Raw genomic sequence first — 17,622 nt, 5'->3', positions numbered from 1 at the left:
CACATTTGGGGCTTTGGCGCCTCCTACGGACATGGAATTGAAAAGTACCTGGTGTTTCCAGGCCTGACGCTTATAGTTTATAATATTGAGATGAAGATGTTTTATTGTATTCTCGTAGTCGACGTGTATACCTTGTAGTTTGTACTAGTTACTTATTTTTTAGTTTGCCATTATTATAAAACCCGAATCTTACTGTTGATATGTTTACGTAAAAGTGTATACAACATTTAAATGAGAACAAATTATATTTCAGAGATTTTTGCCCAAATTTGTGTTTTTCAAAGTGTTGGAACACGGCACTACAGTCACACTTCTGGAGCCCATGTGGACAGAGCGTCAGTGAAAAACAGACGGAACCAATAGGATCATATGTTGCTGGAAACCCAACACCAGATAAACACCAGAGTTAAAGCAGATTATCATGAGCAGATGATTTTGTATTGTATAGTGTATTTTTAATTAATCAAAATGCCGCTGTATATAAATCCAGATCGGGTTTTAGCTCATCGCGTTTCCTTGCTGGAGCATAAACTTCGGGTAGGTTAGATGTTCCGAGTTCACCAAAAAAATCAACCGTTCGGAGGGGTTTCCTACCAAATATACTTTAGTGTGAAAAGCCTGTGCTTATTCTCTATTGTGAGTGAAACACAGCGGCTTTTTATTTTAAAGAGTATCCGCGCTTTTTGTGTTAAGCACACAACGAATAACGACTCCTTGTAGTATTATGTATGAAAGGGGTGATATATAATTTTTCCTTCGCCGTTTTCTTTTCACTCTTGCAGAGTAAAGAAGAAAGAATTGTAGAGCTGGAGACCGAAAAGGCGCTGCTTCACCTGAAGCTAGCTGAAGTACGAATTATTCAGCAGTATATAGCATGTGCGGTTCTTACCGTGTACTCTATAGTAATTGTAGTGTAATCGAGATGTGATTTACACGTACTATGAAATATAAACCATATTTGACCCTAGTATCAGCCAACCTTTACAGAGTCTGTTGTAGCATAACAACAGATGGCTGGTAAGCACACGTACAGTACTGTCTTGGGATAAACGAGCTGTTGTATTGAGTACACATCCGAGTGTTATTATCAGCAGTAATATGTACAGTATAGCTTGCCAGCAACGCTCAAATAAGAAATCTGTGGTCTAGTTAGATCTTTGATCTGAAAATTTCTGTAGCTGCTTGTCGGTTTCAGAAGTATGCTAAATTCATTTTAGTGTTGATAAAGTATTTGCTACTCTTAACTGCATTTCTTTACGTCTATGTGATCCATTGTCATGGTGTTAATCTGAATGTATGATATAACATTTTGTCTTCAAAGTTTTCATATGGCCCATACTGTATGCTATTTAATATTCATATTTTTCAAAATATTTTACATCTGTTCCTAGTGCTATGGTAAATTTAGAAGAGACAATGTTCGCCAGGAACAAATTCTCTACCAAAACACACAAACTTTTCTAGAGAAGATCTTCATTGAAGTTCAGGTAGGAAAAATTTAAATGTTATTTTTTGGGGTGGAAAAAAGCTTACCGAAGGATTCCTGTATCTTCTGCTTTGTACATCTGACAGCACCAATAACCCTAATAAAAATATTGTTCAGAACACAAAAAATGAAATCTTTCACATTTTGACAGTAGCATTACCACTTTCCAGCTAATCTCTTTAGATATCAAAAGGCAGGGAAGGCTGCCTCTGATCAGTGCTGAGATACGAGGCTACAGTTTTCTAATTTAGGATTTGTTGATGGACCAGTAATAATAATAATTACACTTATATAGCGCTTTTCTGGACACTCCACTCAAAGCACTTTACAGATAATGGGGACTCCCCTCCACCACCACCAATGTGCAGCACCCACCAGGAAAGTGTGCCAGAACGCTCACCACACAGCAGCTATTAGTGGGGAGGAGAACAGAATAATGAAGCCAGTTCATAGATGGGGATTATTAGGAGGCCATGACTGGTAAGGGCCAATGGGAAATTTGGCCAGGACACTAGGGTAACACCCCTACTCTTTTCGAGAAATGCCCTGAGATTTTTAGTGACCACAAAGAGTTAGGACCTTGGTTTTATGTCTCATCAGAAGGACAGTGCCTTTTTACAGTATAGTGTCCCCATCACTATACTGGGGCATCAGGACCCACATAGACCGCAGGGTGAGCGCCCCCTGCTGGCCCCACTAACACCTCTTCCATCAGCTACCTTAGTTTTTCCCAGGAGGTCTCCCATTCAGGTACTGAACAGGCTCATACCTGCTTAGTTTCAGTGGGTTGCCAGTTGTGGGTTGCAGGGTGATATGGCTGCTGGTTACTAGATAAAACTCTTCCCTCTGTGCTGTAATTTCCAAAAAACTGGAGACAAATATGGGTGGCATGGTATTGCAGTGGTTAACTTTGCTGCCTAACAGTGCCGGGTCCCTGGGTTCAATTCTGGATCTGGGGTGCTGTCTGTCTGGAGTTTGTATGCTCTTCCTATGTTGGCATAGGTTTCCCCTGGGTGTTCTAGTTTCCTCCCACAATCTCAGGACATACTGGTAGGTTAATTGGATTCTGGGAAAATTGTCCGCTGTGTGAGAGAAAATACAACTTTAAATGTGCAGAAATTTGCAGAAATGTTCCTCTTTGTTTTCTTATTTTTAATTCTCTCAGGCCTTAAAAAAGAGTCTCAGAGACCTGTATAGTACCTATGTTGGTTTCTCTGCCGAACTTGAACAGCAGAGCAGATGTTTCCTTGATCAAGTCAACAGAGCCAGCGAGAGGATTCAGGGCCACAGTAATGATGTTCACAGTAAGTCTCTGAGATCACAGAATCTTTATACACACAGCACAGTCCTCAACTATCCCGTTTAATGTGAAATCTTCAGTTCTTGATTTTTTTATATTACCCTTCCTAATTTGGAATTATCAATAAATTTGGCTTTACCTGCTAAAACGGTCCTCTTACTGGGGGGGGAGTGAGATCTCCAGTGAAAATACCTCTTAGAGCTTTGATCTTCTTATTCAGACTTCTAATGCTGGAGTGCCCACCAGCATCCAGTAACTGGAAGAGTGGTGGGGCTGTTAAGTGCAATAATATTGTATGCCTGCCCCTGGGGAATTCCTGTCACAGTCGGACGATGACATAGACGAGGCCCAAGCTGACAGTATTGTGTCTATTGGGCTAAACCTGTTGCCGAGACAAGCAGCTTTTCTGACCCTAAGACTGTTCTGTATCTGGAAACCATTTTTGTGGTAGTTCCATGGCAAAGGTGTTGTGAGTAGTAAAATGTGTATTCTTTTTTTAAAATGGTAACAATAAGCTATGAAAAAATATTAAAAAATGATTAACATGTGTCTACCTCACTCTTGGACTACCGTATTGCAATAAATGTGCTGCAAGTTGTTTCCTTAACATTCCCATAATATGTAGAGAAAAGTTGTGGTACAAATACAGCTGATATGAAAAGAGCCTTGTAAAAACTTGGCAAGGAAGTGTTCAGAGAAAACTAGAAGAAATACTTCAAAGACAGCCAATGTCCCTCAAGCTGAGCACTGTGGTTTAAAATTGCCACCTTTTGAGCAATGATGGCTCAAGCATGAGACTTACTGTACCTGGAAAGTCTATTCTGCAGTATGTGTCCTCTTTTTGTAAGTTGTGTTGTAGAGTACACAGGTTGTGATACAAGCAGCTTTTATGTTGGAACTGCCACAGTCAAGTTATGAAAATAGAGAAAAGTCAGTGAGGTAGTGTAGGAATAGAACATTGGTTAGGCTTTTAATTCTAATTAATTAATTCTAATTCTAATTAATTGACTTCAGCTCTTCAGCTGTGATTTAAGTGGTTTAATGAAACTACTTGTACTGGAATAGATGTTGATGTGATTAATGTCATTCTAACAAGAAATCATCCCATACAGGAATCTTGAGTAATAGTAATAGATCAACAACATTTCTTTTTACCTTTACTCTATGATCAAAGAAGGTTCAATATTAAGAGAAAATCAGGCAGTTCAGTGTTGTTGCTTTTGGATGGGTGTTGTTTCTTTTTAATGCAAGGAGCCATTTCTGCTTGCAGAACTCCAGGCTCAAGTTCTTGATCTGGAAAGATCACTACAGGAAGAGAAGGAAAGGTACAGGATGGAGAGGCAGAGAAGAAGATTTCTTCATAACACTCTAGTTGTAAGGGCATATTTCTGTCTTAGGTCATGATCGTAGTGCTGCTATGGTAAGCAGTACATCTGAGTAGAGATTAAAGATGTAATAGTTTACAGGCTTGGCACTCTCTTGCTTGCTTTTAACAAATACTTTATTATTTTTTTTTCTAATCAGGAGCTGCGAGGGAACATCAGAGTACACTGTCGTGTGCGTCCACTCTTGCCTCTTGACAGGGGACTCAGTGATACAGATCCAGTGCCTAAGTACCATGACTCTTTAAAATTTTTAAAATAGGCTTCAGAATTATTTTTAATGTTTTAAACAGGTGCAGCATTTTACATTTTAAACTGTATTTTCTGTTTGTGCACAATAATTGCATACCTATAATTGCAAGTATACTATGTTATATATATTCTAAGTATTTAGCTTTTTAAATAGAGATAGAGCACTTGCTGCGTCTACACTGTTTGTTAATCCTAATTTGATATCAACTGCAAATTTGATTTTTACTAAATATACCAAAACCTAGATCATTGATATGAATTAAAAAGAGCAGTTGTTCTAGAACAGACACCTGTGGTACACCACTAATGACCCCAAACTGAGAATTCATGCCTTATCTATGCTCTCTGTTTCAAACCATTGTATGTCTTCTTTTAGTGGATAATGTTATAGTTTATAATTATTTTATAAAGTGCTTTATTTTTCCTTATGATTTTCCTAATTGGTTTAATATAGGGTTTTTAGCTTTTGATTTTCTTATTTACTTATTTACTCTTCAGTTCATTTGTTCAGTGTTTCAAGCAGAATCTGTTTAAACTAGTCATCCATTTTCCACTGATTTATGTGTCTCATATCACATTTTAATTGTCTTTTTAAAAGACACTTCAAGGAATATTTTATACTGTGGAATTCTTTAAAATTTCAGAATAGTTACTTCAGATCATCAATAAAGCCATAAATGAGAGTAGTCCATACAGTTCATTGTGCCCATTACATACTATTCCTTTATAATCCCACATACATTAGTGGGAAAACATTCTCCAAGGATGATATCAGTTCTGGAAAAGAACAGTTAAGAGCAGCCAATCAAACCTAACCTCACACAAATGCAGAGAGAACACGCAGATTTTACATAAATGAGCAATCCAAGCCTGACTCTTAAAATTAGATCTTGGAGCAGTGATACAGTGGTGTTAACTGCCATGCCACTGTGCTGCCCCTTGGTGATACAATATCTGAGCCCAGTATTTCATTTGTTTACTGTATGTGTTTGAAGGATCCCTGATAGTTAGTTTCAGTAACATGGCTACATATTTTATTTCAGACACACACTCATCCTTATGTTAAGAAAGGCTTTCTACTTTTAATGCAAAATTTATCATAATTAGAATAATTGCTTACACTTATATAGCGCTTTTCTGGACACTCCACTCAAAGTGCTTTACAGGTATTGGGGACTCCCCTCCACCACCATCAATGTGCACCATCCACGATGGTAGCCATAGTGCACCAGAATGCTCACCACACATCAGCTATCAGTGGGGAGGAGAGCAGAGTATTTGAGCCAATTCATAGATGGGGGATTATTAGGAGGCCATGATTGGTAAGGGCCAATGGGAAATTTTGGCCAGGATGCCAGGGTTACACCCCTACTCTTTTCAAGAAATGTCCTGGGATTTTTAATTACCACAGAGAATCAGGACCTCGGTTTTACGTCTCATCCGAAGAACAGTGCCTGTTTACAGTATAGTGTCCCCATCACTATACTGGGGCATTAGGACCCACATGGACTGCAGGGTGAGCGCCCCCTGCTGGCCCCACTAACACCTCTTCCAGCAGAAACCTTAGTTTTTCCCAGGAGGTCTCCCATCCAGGTATTGACCAGGCTCACACCTGGTTAGCTTCAGTGCGTTGCCCGATCTGAGTTACAGAGTGATATGGCTGCTGGCCATATCATTTATGTATGTTGGTCTCTGTTTTGTATTTGAAATAATGCCGTGGTTGGAATTTGACATTAGATGTTTTTAACTAGCTTTTTAAGACATTATAATATTATGTTTTAGATAGGGTTAGGTACCGCCACTGGAAAATGTACTGCGGTATACCATGGTACACATTCATGAACCGCAATACGTACAGCGGGAATACCGCAAACTATTTTGCATGTTTATATATGGAGACTCTCTCATAGTTTGATGCCATGATTAGTAAAACATTAAGTTGTATACAAAATAAATTAATGAAAATTGTTGTTTTGTAGTTTTATTGCAACCAAATAACTAGAAATAACACTGTCTCTAGTTTTAGACAGTTTTAGGTTGCTGTTAAAACCACAAAGCTATTGAATGCCTTTATATAAATGTAGATTTATAGTGGTCTGATTCATCCTTAACTTGGTAAAATACATAAGAAGGTTAGACTGTTTATCTTTATAAAAGCAGGATCTATCTTGATTAGGTTTTCAGCATGAAGTAAATATTTGCTTTTGGTTGTTCATTTTCCTTGGAATGCAGAGTATGAAAAATGTGCGTATCAGAAAGACTTTTATCTACAACCATATGCCTTAACTGAGCTACCTGAAAAAGCTTGAAGGTATAATTTGCAAAAAATTATTTATAAACTATGATACTATGTTATGCAGTAACACTTCAATACAGTATGTATGAATGACATGCATGCCAGCTAAGTGTGTATTTTAGACATTTGTTTGCATGCATAATGAGAAATAATTTTGGGGGAAAAGTAGCCCATTCAGTATGTTGTTTCCTGTTTTTAGGTCCTCTTTCTCAGAGAAAGTTATCCATGCCATTAATGATGTGAGTATTACAGTAAATGTTTCAAGATCAAATGTAATTTCCCATCCTAGCCAGTACAAAATGCTACCCCTTTAAACATTCTCATGTACTTGAGAATTTCAAGACTAATTACTAATTAATTTAATTGTTGAATATTCATTTTTATTATAGGAAATTCAGGTTTTTTTCTATTGTTCAGGATACTGTCTTGGTTAGATCTACAAGACCTGGTTGTCCACCAGTAAACAAGGTCTTTGAATTTGAGAGGTACGTTCTAGGATTTTAAACTTTTGAGTTTATTCAAATATTTTGCAGATTCATTTCAAAACAATTATAGGTTTCCTCTTAGTGTCCATTATATAATTCTGATGCTTTGTAAAGTACATTTAAAATAGTCATGTTTTAAATTGATATCAGCTGGCAAATAAAATAAACAGAATAGTGGTATTTAATTTCAAAGTTTGCTTGCCCTTCTTTCTGTTAAATGATCAGATGACACCAGTTTCCCTCAGCACAGGATTTTGTTCCATTATGAGTAATCACCAAACGAATAATTGCTCCCACTTATCTCACTGGGTGGACTGGAACAATTGGAATAAAATCTTGTACAGGGAAACTACAGTTTTCTATACTGGGAACCTGAACATATAATTCTCTAGCCATGGTAAAAGCAGGGCAAACTGAAGTACAGAATGCTAAAATTGAAGTAAAAGCAGTGCTTGTGAAGTACAGAATGATATGGTAAGCCATGATACATATGTACTTGACAAAGCAAAATACAAGGTATATGCATAGTAAAAGTGCACAAACACAATACGAATTTATGGAGAATTTTCACATTGGTCCTGCGTATGACCTGCTACTCCTGTTTTCTCTACATACTCTAAAGATGTGTTATGTTATGCTGTCAAAGAGTAGTGTATTTTTCTAAATACTAATTGATCTGAACGACCTGTGACATAATCATCATGCTGAATGGGCTGATGTCATTCAGAGGGTTTTTGGGTTTTGAAGAGGGTTGCTGCGTAATTGCGTCTGACCCTGAGCCGGTGCTTGGCAGGGTGCATGGTCCCGAGGACTCACAGCAAACAGTGTATGGAGAAGTCAGCCCTCTGCTCACCTCCCTCCTGGATGGGTGAGTGAGAGGCAGCATGCTATGAATGTCAAGCAGAAATATGGAAATCCGCTATTGTTTCACTTCCTGATCTGCCTCATCGGAGTTGTGATCACTTTTTGTTTCTCTCCCTTCGCTTACATCAATTTCAGTTCTAGCTACCCTAATTGAAATATTACAGTGTTGTGCTGAACACAGTTATTCACAAATAAATATGAGCAGGGTGGCATTGATCACTTTGAATTACACTCAAAGCAGATTTTCTTTTTAAAAAATACACTGCATGTACCTGGATGGTTTTTGTTTCCCTGTAAAGAAATTACATTTCCTCCACACTATAATAGCAGCTGTATGTAAATAAACTTTTTAAAAATGTATTACAATAGAGGTGACAAAAACGTTGAGTTAGAATATTACCTTTTTTAGAAACCGTAACAAATCAGATTTTACCTGCAAATGTACTGCAAACAAATGACATATTTTTGGAATTGTACAATTTATTTAATAAAAAAGAACTCAGCTCCTACTTGTATAATGAAAGCACATTTCTTCTAACACTTGCAAAGTGTTTAAAACTGCTCTCATCACAACATCACAATATCACAAAGTACACTGCTGATGCTCACTGGTTTAGCAACTGTATGTACTGTATACAGTATAAATATTCCACTGAAACTTTCTGCACCACAGTGATTTTGGGACAGATAAAACATTCCCTTTCCTAACGTCAATAGGTTCTGTACAACGACATTTAGCCAGTATAATTCCCGCTTGAAAAGTGTTCTTTGGATTGGACTAATATCTGAAAGAATTTATAGACTTGATGTGAGAATATCTTTGCTAGGACATTTCATTGGGCCTTTTGTCAGTGAGCACCTACTCCACAAAGTCCTGTGAGGCAGGGTTGAGCAGTCAGTAGAAGAAAAGGACTGGAATGTTCATATTTCAAATCTGAAGTCTCCTCATTGCAGGGATTGTTGGTGTTATGATGAGGGATGAAGGAGTGACAAGAGCTTACCCTTCTGCATTACAGGTACAATGTGTGCGTAATGGCATATGGGCAGACTGGCAGTGGGAAGTCATACACAATGATTGGCTCCCAGTCTGAAGAAGAACTGCCACACGAGGGCATTATTCCCAGAGCGGCCAGGGAGCTGTTCAGGTAAGCAACATTCTTGAAGGCCTATGCGCCAGATTCTAGACTCAGTCTTCCCATGTTTTCATAAGTATATGGTAAAATACTGAACACACTTTTTTACACTTGTATAGGATTAATACACTCCATAACAATATCTCATATTCATTAAAGCCTGTTTTACCTGTTTATATCTAATCATTTTTTATCTTTATTAATCTAACCAAATGAAAAGCTGAGAGGTTAATAAAACACACTAATGATCTGTTGTTGTCGGCCAGTTGTTGTTTACAGTTCTGTTTACATTGAATGTAATTGATTTTGAAGTTCTTTTGCTTTATGTTTTATTGGGAAAAGTTTAGTTTAATCAATAATTGTTAGGATTCCCTTCTCCACTCAGGTGCAGAAAAGCAAATGCATGTGTTTGTCATTTCCAACCTTGAATATTGTAATGCGGTTTTTGCAGGTATATACAGTGCCTTTATTTTTAATTAATTTAGTAAAATGTCTGGATTTTTTTACTTTGACATTATAGAGTACTTTGTGTTGATGAGTGGCAACAATTCTCAGTTAAATACATCATGGTTCCATGCTGTAACACAATAAAATGTGAAAAAGTCCAAGGTGGGTGTAGACTTTCTATAGGCACTGTATAAAAAATGTGTTCTTAAGTTGCTGCATAAAAAATTATAAAAAAAAAAATTCTCTTTTGCTTCTAAGTTCTTTTGTGAAATTTGTGAGTCTATACCTTCTGACTTTAATTCCTCTCACTGGCTCTCTATGCATTTATTAAGGGATCAGAAATCAAATTCATAATACCACTGTTTTACTTATGCCCTGTTTGGACTTCTTGGCTTTTCCAAAATGAGGCTCTGAATCCTAGGAAACCACATTCTTAAAACTCACTTTTATTTAACTATTTCACTTTTATTTGACTCTCTGAAGTTGTTATATGTATATACAGTATACTTGCATTTTCATTTAGCTAAATATATGCTTATATTTTAAAATCATTCATCTCACAGCATCTTGAATACTACAGTGCCAAGGACACTGAGAGCTCTGTTTAGCCCTAACATAGCTTAAACATTTTAATATAATTTGTTGTTGATCACATTGTCAACAACTGTCTGACAAAAAGTCTGACAGTTTGACAATTGGTTCTGATCTTTCAGCCATATCCCATTTCTTTCAGTCTGAATATAGCATATTCCATCCTAGAGGACCCTTCCCACCCTTTGTTTTTCAAATTCCAGTTACTGTACACCCCTCAGAACACAGATACAGATTCCCCAATCTAAAAACAAGCAGGTTTAAATTCTCATTATACTGTATCTATGGCCATAACCTTTCTCAACAGATGATTCTCTTGTTCATATTTATGTGTATAGTATGTGTGTTTTTGTTCTATTTTCTGCTGTAAAAGCTGTAAAACAAATTGCAACTTTGGGCTAATAAATACACTCTCTCTCATACCTGAACTCTTAAAAAAGGGACATACTTTCAGTGCTTTTCTCCATTTTTGCTTTTTGTAGGTTGATTTCAGAGAAGCCTGCAAACAGCCATTTGGTAGAGGTCTCAGTGGTGGAAGTGTACAACAACGAGGTGTTCGATCTCTTATCGAAGGACTGTGACAAGTGTGATGTCATCACTACGAGCACTGGGACCAGTGACGTACTATGCCTGACATACAGGTCTCTCCCAGTAGAAGAAATGGAATGTCAACATGGGAGTAGTGTGGTCCCTTGGAGTGTTTAAGATGTGACTTAATCCTACAGCCAGTATACGTGATCTGGGAAATGAATTGCGGGGGTCCTTGTTTTGCTTCATGATCACATGTACTGTCCTGGCTAGATGCCTGCAGGACTACCAGTGTGGGTTGTGTTTGTTTTCACTATGTATACTGATGGAAAAAAGAAACGCAACACCTCCTCCTCCACACTTTGGCCCTCCCATCTGCATGGCACAAGCCAGTCAGGTGTGACGTCTAGGAGGTGTGAGAAGACAGCCTCTGACTTGCTGAGCCTTGCCTTGTTCTAAGTCCAGCAGCATGGATCCTCACTGTCCTGTCACTGATGCGGGCATTGTGTCTGCTGGCAGTTTCAGCAGCAGTATGGATGGCAGATCTGAAACGATCTCTCAGATAAACCAGTCTGATGTCAGTCCTGCTCTGGTTTGGTCACTCGAGGGCAACCGGATCAGCAGCATACCAGTGGCCCTCTCCTTTGCTTCTGGTGACATTTGAGCCATTATGGAATGTACAAAAAACTAACTAAGTGTGGCCTTTTTCTTGCAGTGACCTAAGCTTTGAATTAAGGCCTTTTTAAAGGTCACCTGATCAGGCATAGTTCCACCTGGACCTTGTTGGGTAAAAGTGCACCTAACGAGCTTTCATGTGATTGGCAAGTTGTTATGCCTCACTGCACAAGTTGTATTGTTGGTCAGAGGGCTTATAACAAATTGACAACTTTTTGTGAAAGTACATAAAAAAAGTGCTATAACGATAGTATTCTCTTTCCAGAAAATGTTGTGTTTCTTTTTTCCATGAGTATATTTTAATCTGTTAATTCCATTCTGGACTCTTATGAAAATCTAAAATTGACTTCTGACAGGATCACTGTGACATATTGATTGACATACTAAATTGTCAGTGAAATGACTTACCTGATCAGAGACGGTTAAGATTCTAGTGATCCCGGTTGTTACTGTAGATGTTTTTGAAGCTGTTAAATGTTTGTGGAATGAGAGAATCTGCAGGTCTTGTTTGAAGTTTGTGTTGTGTTAACTGCTAATGTTACAAAGCTTGGGCATGATAAGTATTTCTATGGAGCAAGAAAGTGGATTTTGAATCTTTAAAAGCAAAAAGTAGGAAAATAGGAAAAAGTCAGAAGTGTGTGTGGGGGTTAAAAGGAGACTGTTGTGAATCCCTCTGGTTAGGATTCCTGTTTACCCTGCCACACTAAATCATCTGTGCTCTTGTTTTAAGAAAAACTAGGCTGAAAGCTGTTGCATGCCTGTAGTTTGTTTTCACTTGTTTCACAACTGTTTTAATTTCTTTTACGTCAAGGTTTTGCATGGCCCTTACAAATTGTCATAGGCCAAAAGGGAAAATCTTTCATACTTACATTAGTAATGTATCCAATACATAATGTCATTCAAAGCACTCATTCTATTGAGCTAGTTCCCATATGCATATGAGGCAGGGAAATTATTCAAAACTGTTTTGACCCTTCATTCCAAATTGTTTTTGTTAAAATGATTATTACTTATTAGAGTTATTAGAGAAACCAAAATGCTAGAGAATGTAGCATCTCATATCTTACAGCCCTGGAGTTTTTATGGACGGGACTTGAAGGAAAGAGATTGATACAGATTTGCAACTACACAATCAGCAGTGTAATTAAACACATGGGATTTCAGTGTGCGTCTTGTCTATGATGCAGACCGGTGCAGAGCGCTGCAGAGATCTTGCGCCTGATCAGCCATGTCCTGCGGCTCCGGGCCCAGAACTCCACGCTGGTGCACGCAGACTCCTCCCGCTCTCACCTGGTGGTCACGCTGACCGTCACGCTGAAGAGTCCCGCTGCTCTGGCACCAGGTAAGAGCATCTACACAGCTTCGTACAACAATTTCTTTACGGTTTGTTAAGGACCAAGGGATGAGAAACTGTCATGGCAGCCCGGGTATGTGTTTTTGGTTGGGGTTCTGTGAGGCTACATCGGCTGCACCAGCTAATGCTCCACGATTGTTAAGGATCTTCAGTCAGACTTTAATTTTTCAAGAATTAACTTTTAACAGCATTTGTACTTGTTATTCTCAGTTTTGTAAGCCATATGTGTGTGGAATTTGCACAGAGTATGGCTTAAATTTATAGCCTCATCACCTGGTGTGACATTTAGACCACATTGGCCCCTATTCATGACGTGCACATCACATTAAGATTCCAGTTATTTTTTAAGAAAAGAAAATATGGTGAAACAAAATCAAACAAAAATGTTAACTGCACCAAATGACTCTGAAATGGGCATCTTCAAAGGTTTGTGTGACTCTTTACAATCATGATGTCTCACAGCTTTCTAATAAGGGAAATCAGGAATAAAATGAGCATGGTAGTGTGTGTTTTATGTATACAGTCTACAAAGTTGGGAGTATTGAAGCTATTTCTGCGTTAAAATCCAGGATGCATATTTTGGAACACATTGCACAGCACACTACTTAAGATAAAATGCTGGCTGAAGATGTGTTAATAAGATAATCACTGCAAGATGATTTTTAAACTTACCTTTGTTCCCGCCAGACAGTTGCTAACACAATCAGATCAGTACACAGTCCTGGTTATTGTCTAGGACGTGCAGGTTTAATTTGCCAGAATTTGCCAGTTTGATTAGAAGTTGCCAGTTCCTAATCAGGCCCAGTTTAACTAATGTGTACTTGGTGCACTTGCACAGGATCCCGTCACTGGGAGAGAGAAAGCTGCTTTCAGTGAAGCAGCCTTTCAGGTGGCCCAGTGAGGCTGCTGTAGCTTAACTGGTACAGTCAGCACTATGTCATCTTAAAATGCATAGTTGTCAAAAATACATGCAGTATGTGGTTGCACCAAAAGAAAATTACTTAAGGAAATGAAATTGCTAAATAAAGAAATGGATCTCCTGGAAAATGTATTCATGGCAGAGCTATAGTATCTTTCTGGAATTTATTTAACAAGTTCTAAAAGTGCAGATGAACAGTGCAACCAAGCTTGTAGACTTGCTGAGGAATCAGTTGAAAACACACACCAACACAAAAGTAGCAACTGTAGTGCATGCCTCCTACACATAGATGCTTCTTTGACCAAGGCAAAAACAGAAATAATACCAAGAATACAGATCTGAGAGGACTGGAAAAATGCATCACTTAATTACATCATTGATAATTTTGGATTAGGTACCTTAAAAGTCATCTTCAGGCATGCAGAAGTGCTTTTCCTCCCTAGCTCTGACAACAGGTCCCAAACAGAGATTTGTTCAGCAGCAATAGCTTTGATTCTGAGCTACCCATCTGATTTCACAGCTACTGTTCCAGAAGAGTTTGAACAGTTCCTGCTTCTGAACAAGGAATGAAAGTAAATATGCAACTTTTTCAAACGTGGATTTTGTGCTACGTCTTTATCTTATTTTGCCAATTCTGAGTGCTGAAGCAAAGGCATTATTCTCCAAAATGAAGCAAAGTAAAATTGTTCAATGACTGCACAGACTGAATGGATGTTTAATGTTACTGAGGAATAAGAGTAAAGTTTCCATGCAAAAAAAGTAGAAAGAAGAAATGCAACATGTTACGTTACATCTACCCATCATCTATTTTCTAACTGCATCATCCAGTACAGGGGTGCGGGGGAACCAGAGCCTATCCTGGCAAGCAACAGGCGCAAGGCAAGATACACCCTGCATGGGATGCCAGTACCTCACAGGGCAGACACAGACAGGCACACACTCGCACCGGGGCCAATTTTCCCAGAAGCCATTTAAACAGAAAATTGGAGCACCCTGAGGAAACCCACGCAAGCAAGCGGAGAACTTACTGTACAAACTCCATGCGGATAGCACCCCAGAAATTGAACAGAGGGCCTCAGCGCTGAAACAATTCTAACCACTGATCTACCATGCCACCCACACCTCTATGTGTTTTACATAAAAGAAGTAGTTAAGTAGTTCTGTAATTAGCCAACTAAAATGCATAAGATGCATGTCACCAAGTAATGTTAATCATAGTCCATTTTTTGCAGGGTGTAACAACATTCCACAGGGCCCCACATAGTTTACTCTGACCCTGTGCAAAAGGGAAAAATAATTGATGGTTCCAAATGATTGAAGAATGTTACCTGTTACAAGCTCTGGCCTGTTGTTCAGCTGACAGGCCCCAGGGCGTGCAGCGAGAGTGGTGGAGCCCGCGGTGTCACAGGAGCTCCGGTGGCAGAGTGACTGGTGATCACACGGGTCCAGCGCCCTGTCCCAGGTCAGGCCTCTCACAGTCTCCCGTCAGAACCAGACTTCAGCTGGTGGACCTTGCAGGCAGCGAGTGTGTGGGTGAGCCAGTACCTGTATGTAATATTCTGCCAAAAGAAGGAATAAAAAAATTTTTTTTTGTGCATCTCTTGCAGATGTATTTAAGACACAGTATTCAATTTGCAGGCACTGGACATTCAAGATAATATATTTACTTGAATTAAGAATTGGTTAATCTCCAGGCAATGTGAAGAAGCAATAAAAAGGCAAACAGAGTGTTAGGATATACAGATTATATCAAGGATATTATGTTAAAAATAGTGTAAAGCATTGCTACAAAAAATATGCTGCTGCTTGGAATCAGTTCAGAGAAGAGCAGTGAGATACATTTTAGAGCTCAAAAAATAAAAGGCTAAATGAACTGATTTTTTTATTTCAGTTTGAAGTTAATTTTTTGGTTCACCTTGAACGTCCATTTCAATCCCACCAAAATACCTTGAACCAAGTAATTCAATTGTAACTAGTTCCATTTGGAGAGGTAAGTTGTGCTTCAAAACCTTTGATGGCCTGGCTGTACAGTACCTAATTTTAAGTTACTATTGAGCTTTTCACTTGAGGTAGTTTAAGGCATTCCAGGTGATATGGACTATAACTTCTCGGATTATAATTGGGGTTATAGTTAGGAAGGATGTTGTTTTACAACTGTATTCTGAAGCTTTGAACACAGTGCCCAAGACTTGTATTTGTTGTGTTTCTAAAGCTTCCATTTAGACCTACAGTATAATGACACTAGGGGCCTGGGTTAGTCCCTGAGGCATGTGCTGGTGAAATAATAATGAAGCAATGTCTGTTTTACAGGAATGTCTGGAGTTACTGGAGCAGCTCTGAGAGAAACATCTTTTATCAACCGCAGTCTGTCAGCTTTGTCAGATGTGCTGGGAGCCCTTTCAGAGCACAGGCCTCATATTCCTTATCGAAACAGCAGACTCACCCACCTCCTGCAGGATTCCATTGGTAAATGCTCTTGAGAATAATGCTGGATAGCGCTGTTACACTGGAGCTAATGGGCCTTGTGGTTTCCATGCTCTTTGAATTCTTAATTAGACATTAAAAAAGTGATGAGCTAAGATATTGAATAGGAGGTGATGTGAAAAGATATGAATATTGTAGGCCTGCAGTATCTAGAACAAGGGTTGTCTACCATCGCTTTTTAGTACATATGGATTTGTAGACAGTTCCATGGAGCTTTATGAAATTGCCTTCAATTGATCATTTCAGTGTTATAATTATAACCTATAATTATTCAAGAATACAATTTATGTCACACACATAAAAAATGAAATAATTTACTGTCACTGTTTTATAGGAAAGAGAGGGTGTCAGTGTGGTTTAGTCAGGAATGAGAAGCAAAATCGTTTTGCACAGTGGAAGATGTCAAGCGCTTTAAAGATAAGAAAGGATAACCGGAAAAAGCAATATGACACCTGCTGCTTGTTCTAGCCTGGCAAGACATGAAAGCCATTAATCTAGTCGTCTTAAGTAACATGGCTTCTATATGTGGTTGTTTGAATAGAATCATTCATTTAATTTATCCTGTACCTTACAGAATATCAAAATGGCATGCAGGATGGCAGGAGGATTTCATAAGACACATTCTTGGCGTTTATGAAATTTGAAGTGCTTTTCTGACTCAGACGCAGCACAGAGGAACACTAGGAAAAGGCCCGAGACTGTTCACTTGTTTTCATTTCCACAGGAGGGGAAGCAAAGCTGCTGGTGATGATCTGCGTTTCTCCATCCCAAAGGTTCCTCACCGAGTCTCTGCAGTCTCTAGGATTTGGAACTCGGGCACGGCAAGTTCAGAAAGAAGCCGCACGGAAAAAGAGCGGGGCCACAAGACAAAAATAGTTTCAGGCTCCTATTGTTACCTGAGTAATTTATTTAATTGGCGGTTGACGCATTCTCAGGGTTCTCACTGTGAGAACTGTGCTCTTCAGGTTCTTTGTGTTTCTGTGCCCTCAGAACATTTCAGATTCTGTGAACTTTTTCATCTTCAGTGACTTAAAATGTTCCAAAAATATGGAAGCTTCTCATTTGAATTTGTCAATGGATTGTACCCCCAGTCAGATGACATCACCTCAGGCCCCTGACTGTTCCAGGAGACTGAAAGAACTTCAGACTGTAGAATGTAACCTAACATGGCTCTTGTTAAGATCCCTTTTTGCAGAAGCTCCAAAGAGACAATCGTACAGTACTGTATATGCATATGAAATAAAGTCCATAGTGAAAAGTACACACAGGGAATTTCAAATCTTATATCTGCTGAGGCATCTGGTAATGATATTTAGAGTTCCATTGAAAATACTGTACATAATATCTTCAGCATAGTTTAGAATAAATCATTCTCCTCAGTAGATTTTCAGTTGCTAGAAATAAAGTATATGAACTGTTATTTCTT

The 17,622-nt window shown here is 38.6% G+C and overlaps 1 protein-coding gene across 1 annotated transcript; it reads left to right on the top strand.

Annotated features, from left to right (window-relative positions):
* Window positions 1-468: 468 nt before the first annotated feature.
* Window positions 469-17,072, top strand: kif25 (kinesin family member 25). The gene is made up of 15 exons (XM_088909498.1): window positions 469-537; window positions 783-848; window positions 1,392-1,487; window positions 2,652-2,790; window positions 4,057-4,160; window positions 4,311-4,399; window positions 6,916-6,955; window positions 7,134-7,201; window positions 7,995-8,069; window positions 9,082-9,210; window positions 10,719-10,877; window positions 12,627-12,781; window positions 15,069-15,245; window positions 16,023-16,178; window positions 16,921-17,072. Exons 1-15 carry the CDS (start codon window positions 469-471, stop codon window positions 17,070-17,072), a joined length of 1,674 nt encoding a protein of 557 aa, XP_088765624.1.
* The last annotated feature ends 550 nt before the right edge of the window (window positions 17,073-17,622 follow it).

This window comes from Atractosteus spatula, chromosome 2 (assembly GCF_055471065.1).
Source record: "Atractosteus spatula isolate fAtrSpa1 chromosome 2, fAtrSpa1.hap1, whole genome shotgun sequence".
NCBI classification, from domain to species: Eukaryota; Metazoa; Chordata; class Actinopteri; order Semionotiformes; family Lepisosteidae; genus Atractosteus; species Atractosteus spatula.
Note: the sequence above shows the minus strand (reverse complement) of the source record. Positions and strands in the feature narration are given on the sequence as shown.

Bases quoted from the DNA above. Each gene is read 5' to 3' on its own strand.
- kif25 (XM_088909498.1), top strand. From the start codon at position 469: ATGCCGCTGTATATAAATCCAGATCGGGTTTTAGCTCATCGCGTTTCC. The intron at 538-782 runs GTAGGTTAGATG...TCACTCTTGCAG, and splicing joins TGCTGGAGCATAAACTTCGG to AGTAAAGAAGAAAGAATTGT. The intron at 12,782-15,068 runs GTAAGAGCATCT...CCTGTTGTTCAG, and splicing joins TCCCGCTGCTCTGGCACCAG to CTGACAGGCCCCAGGGCGTG.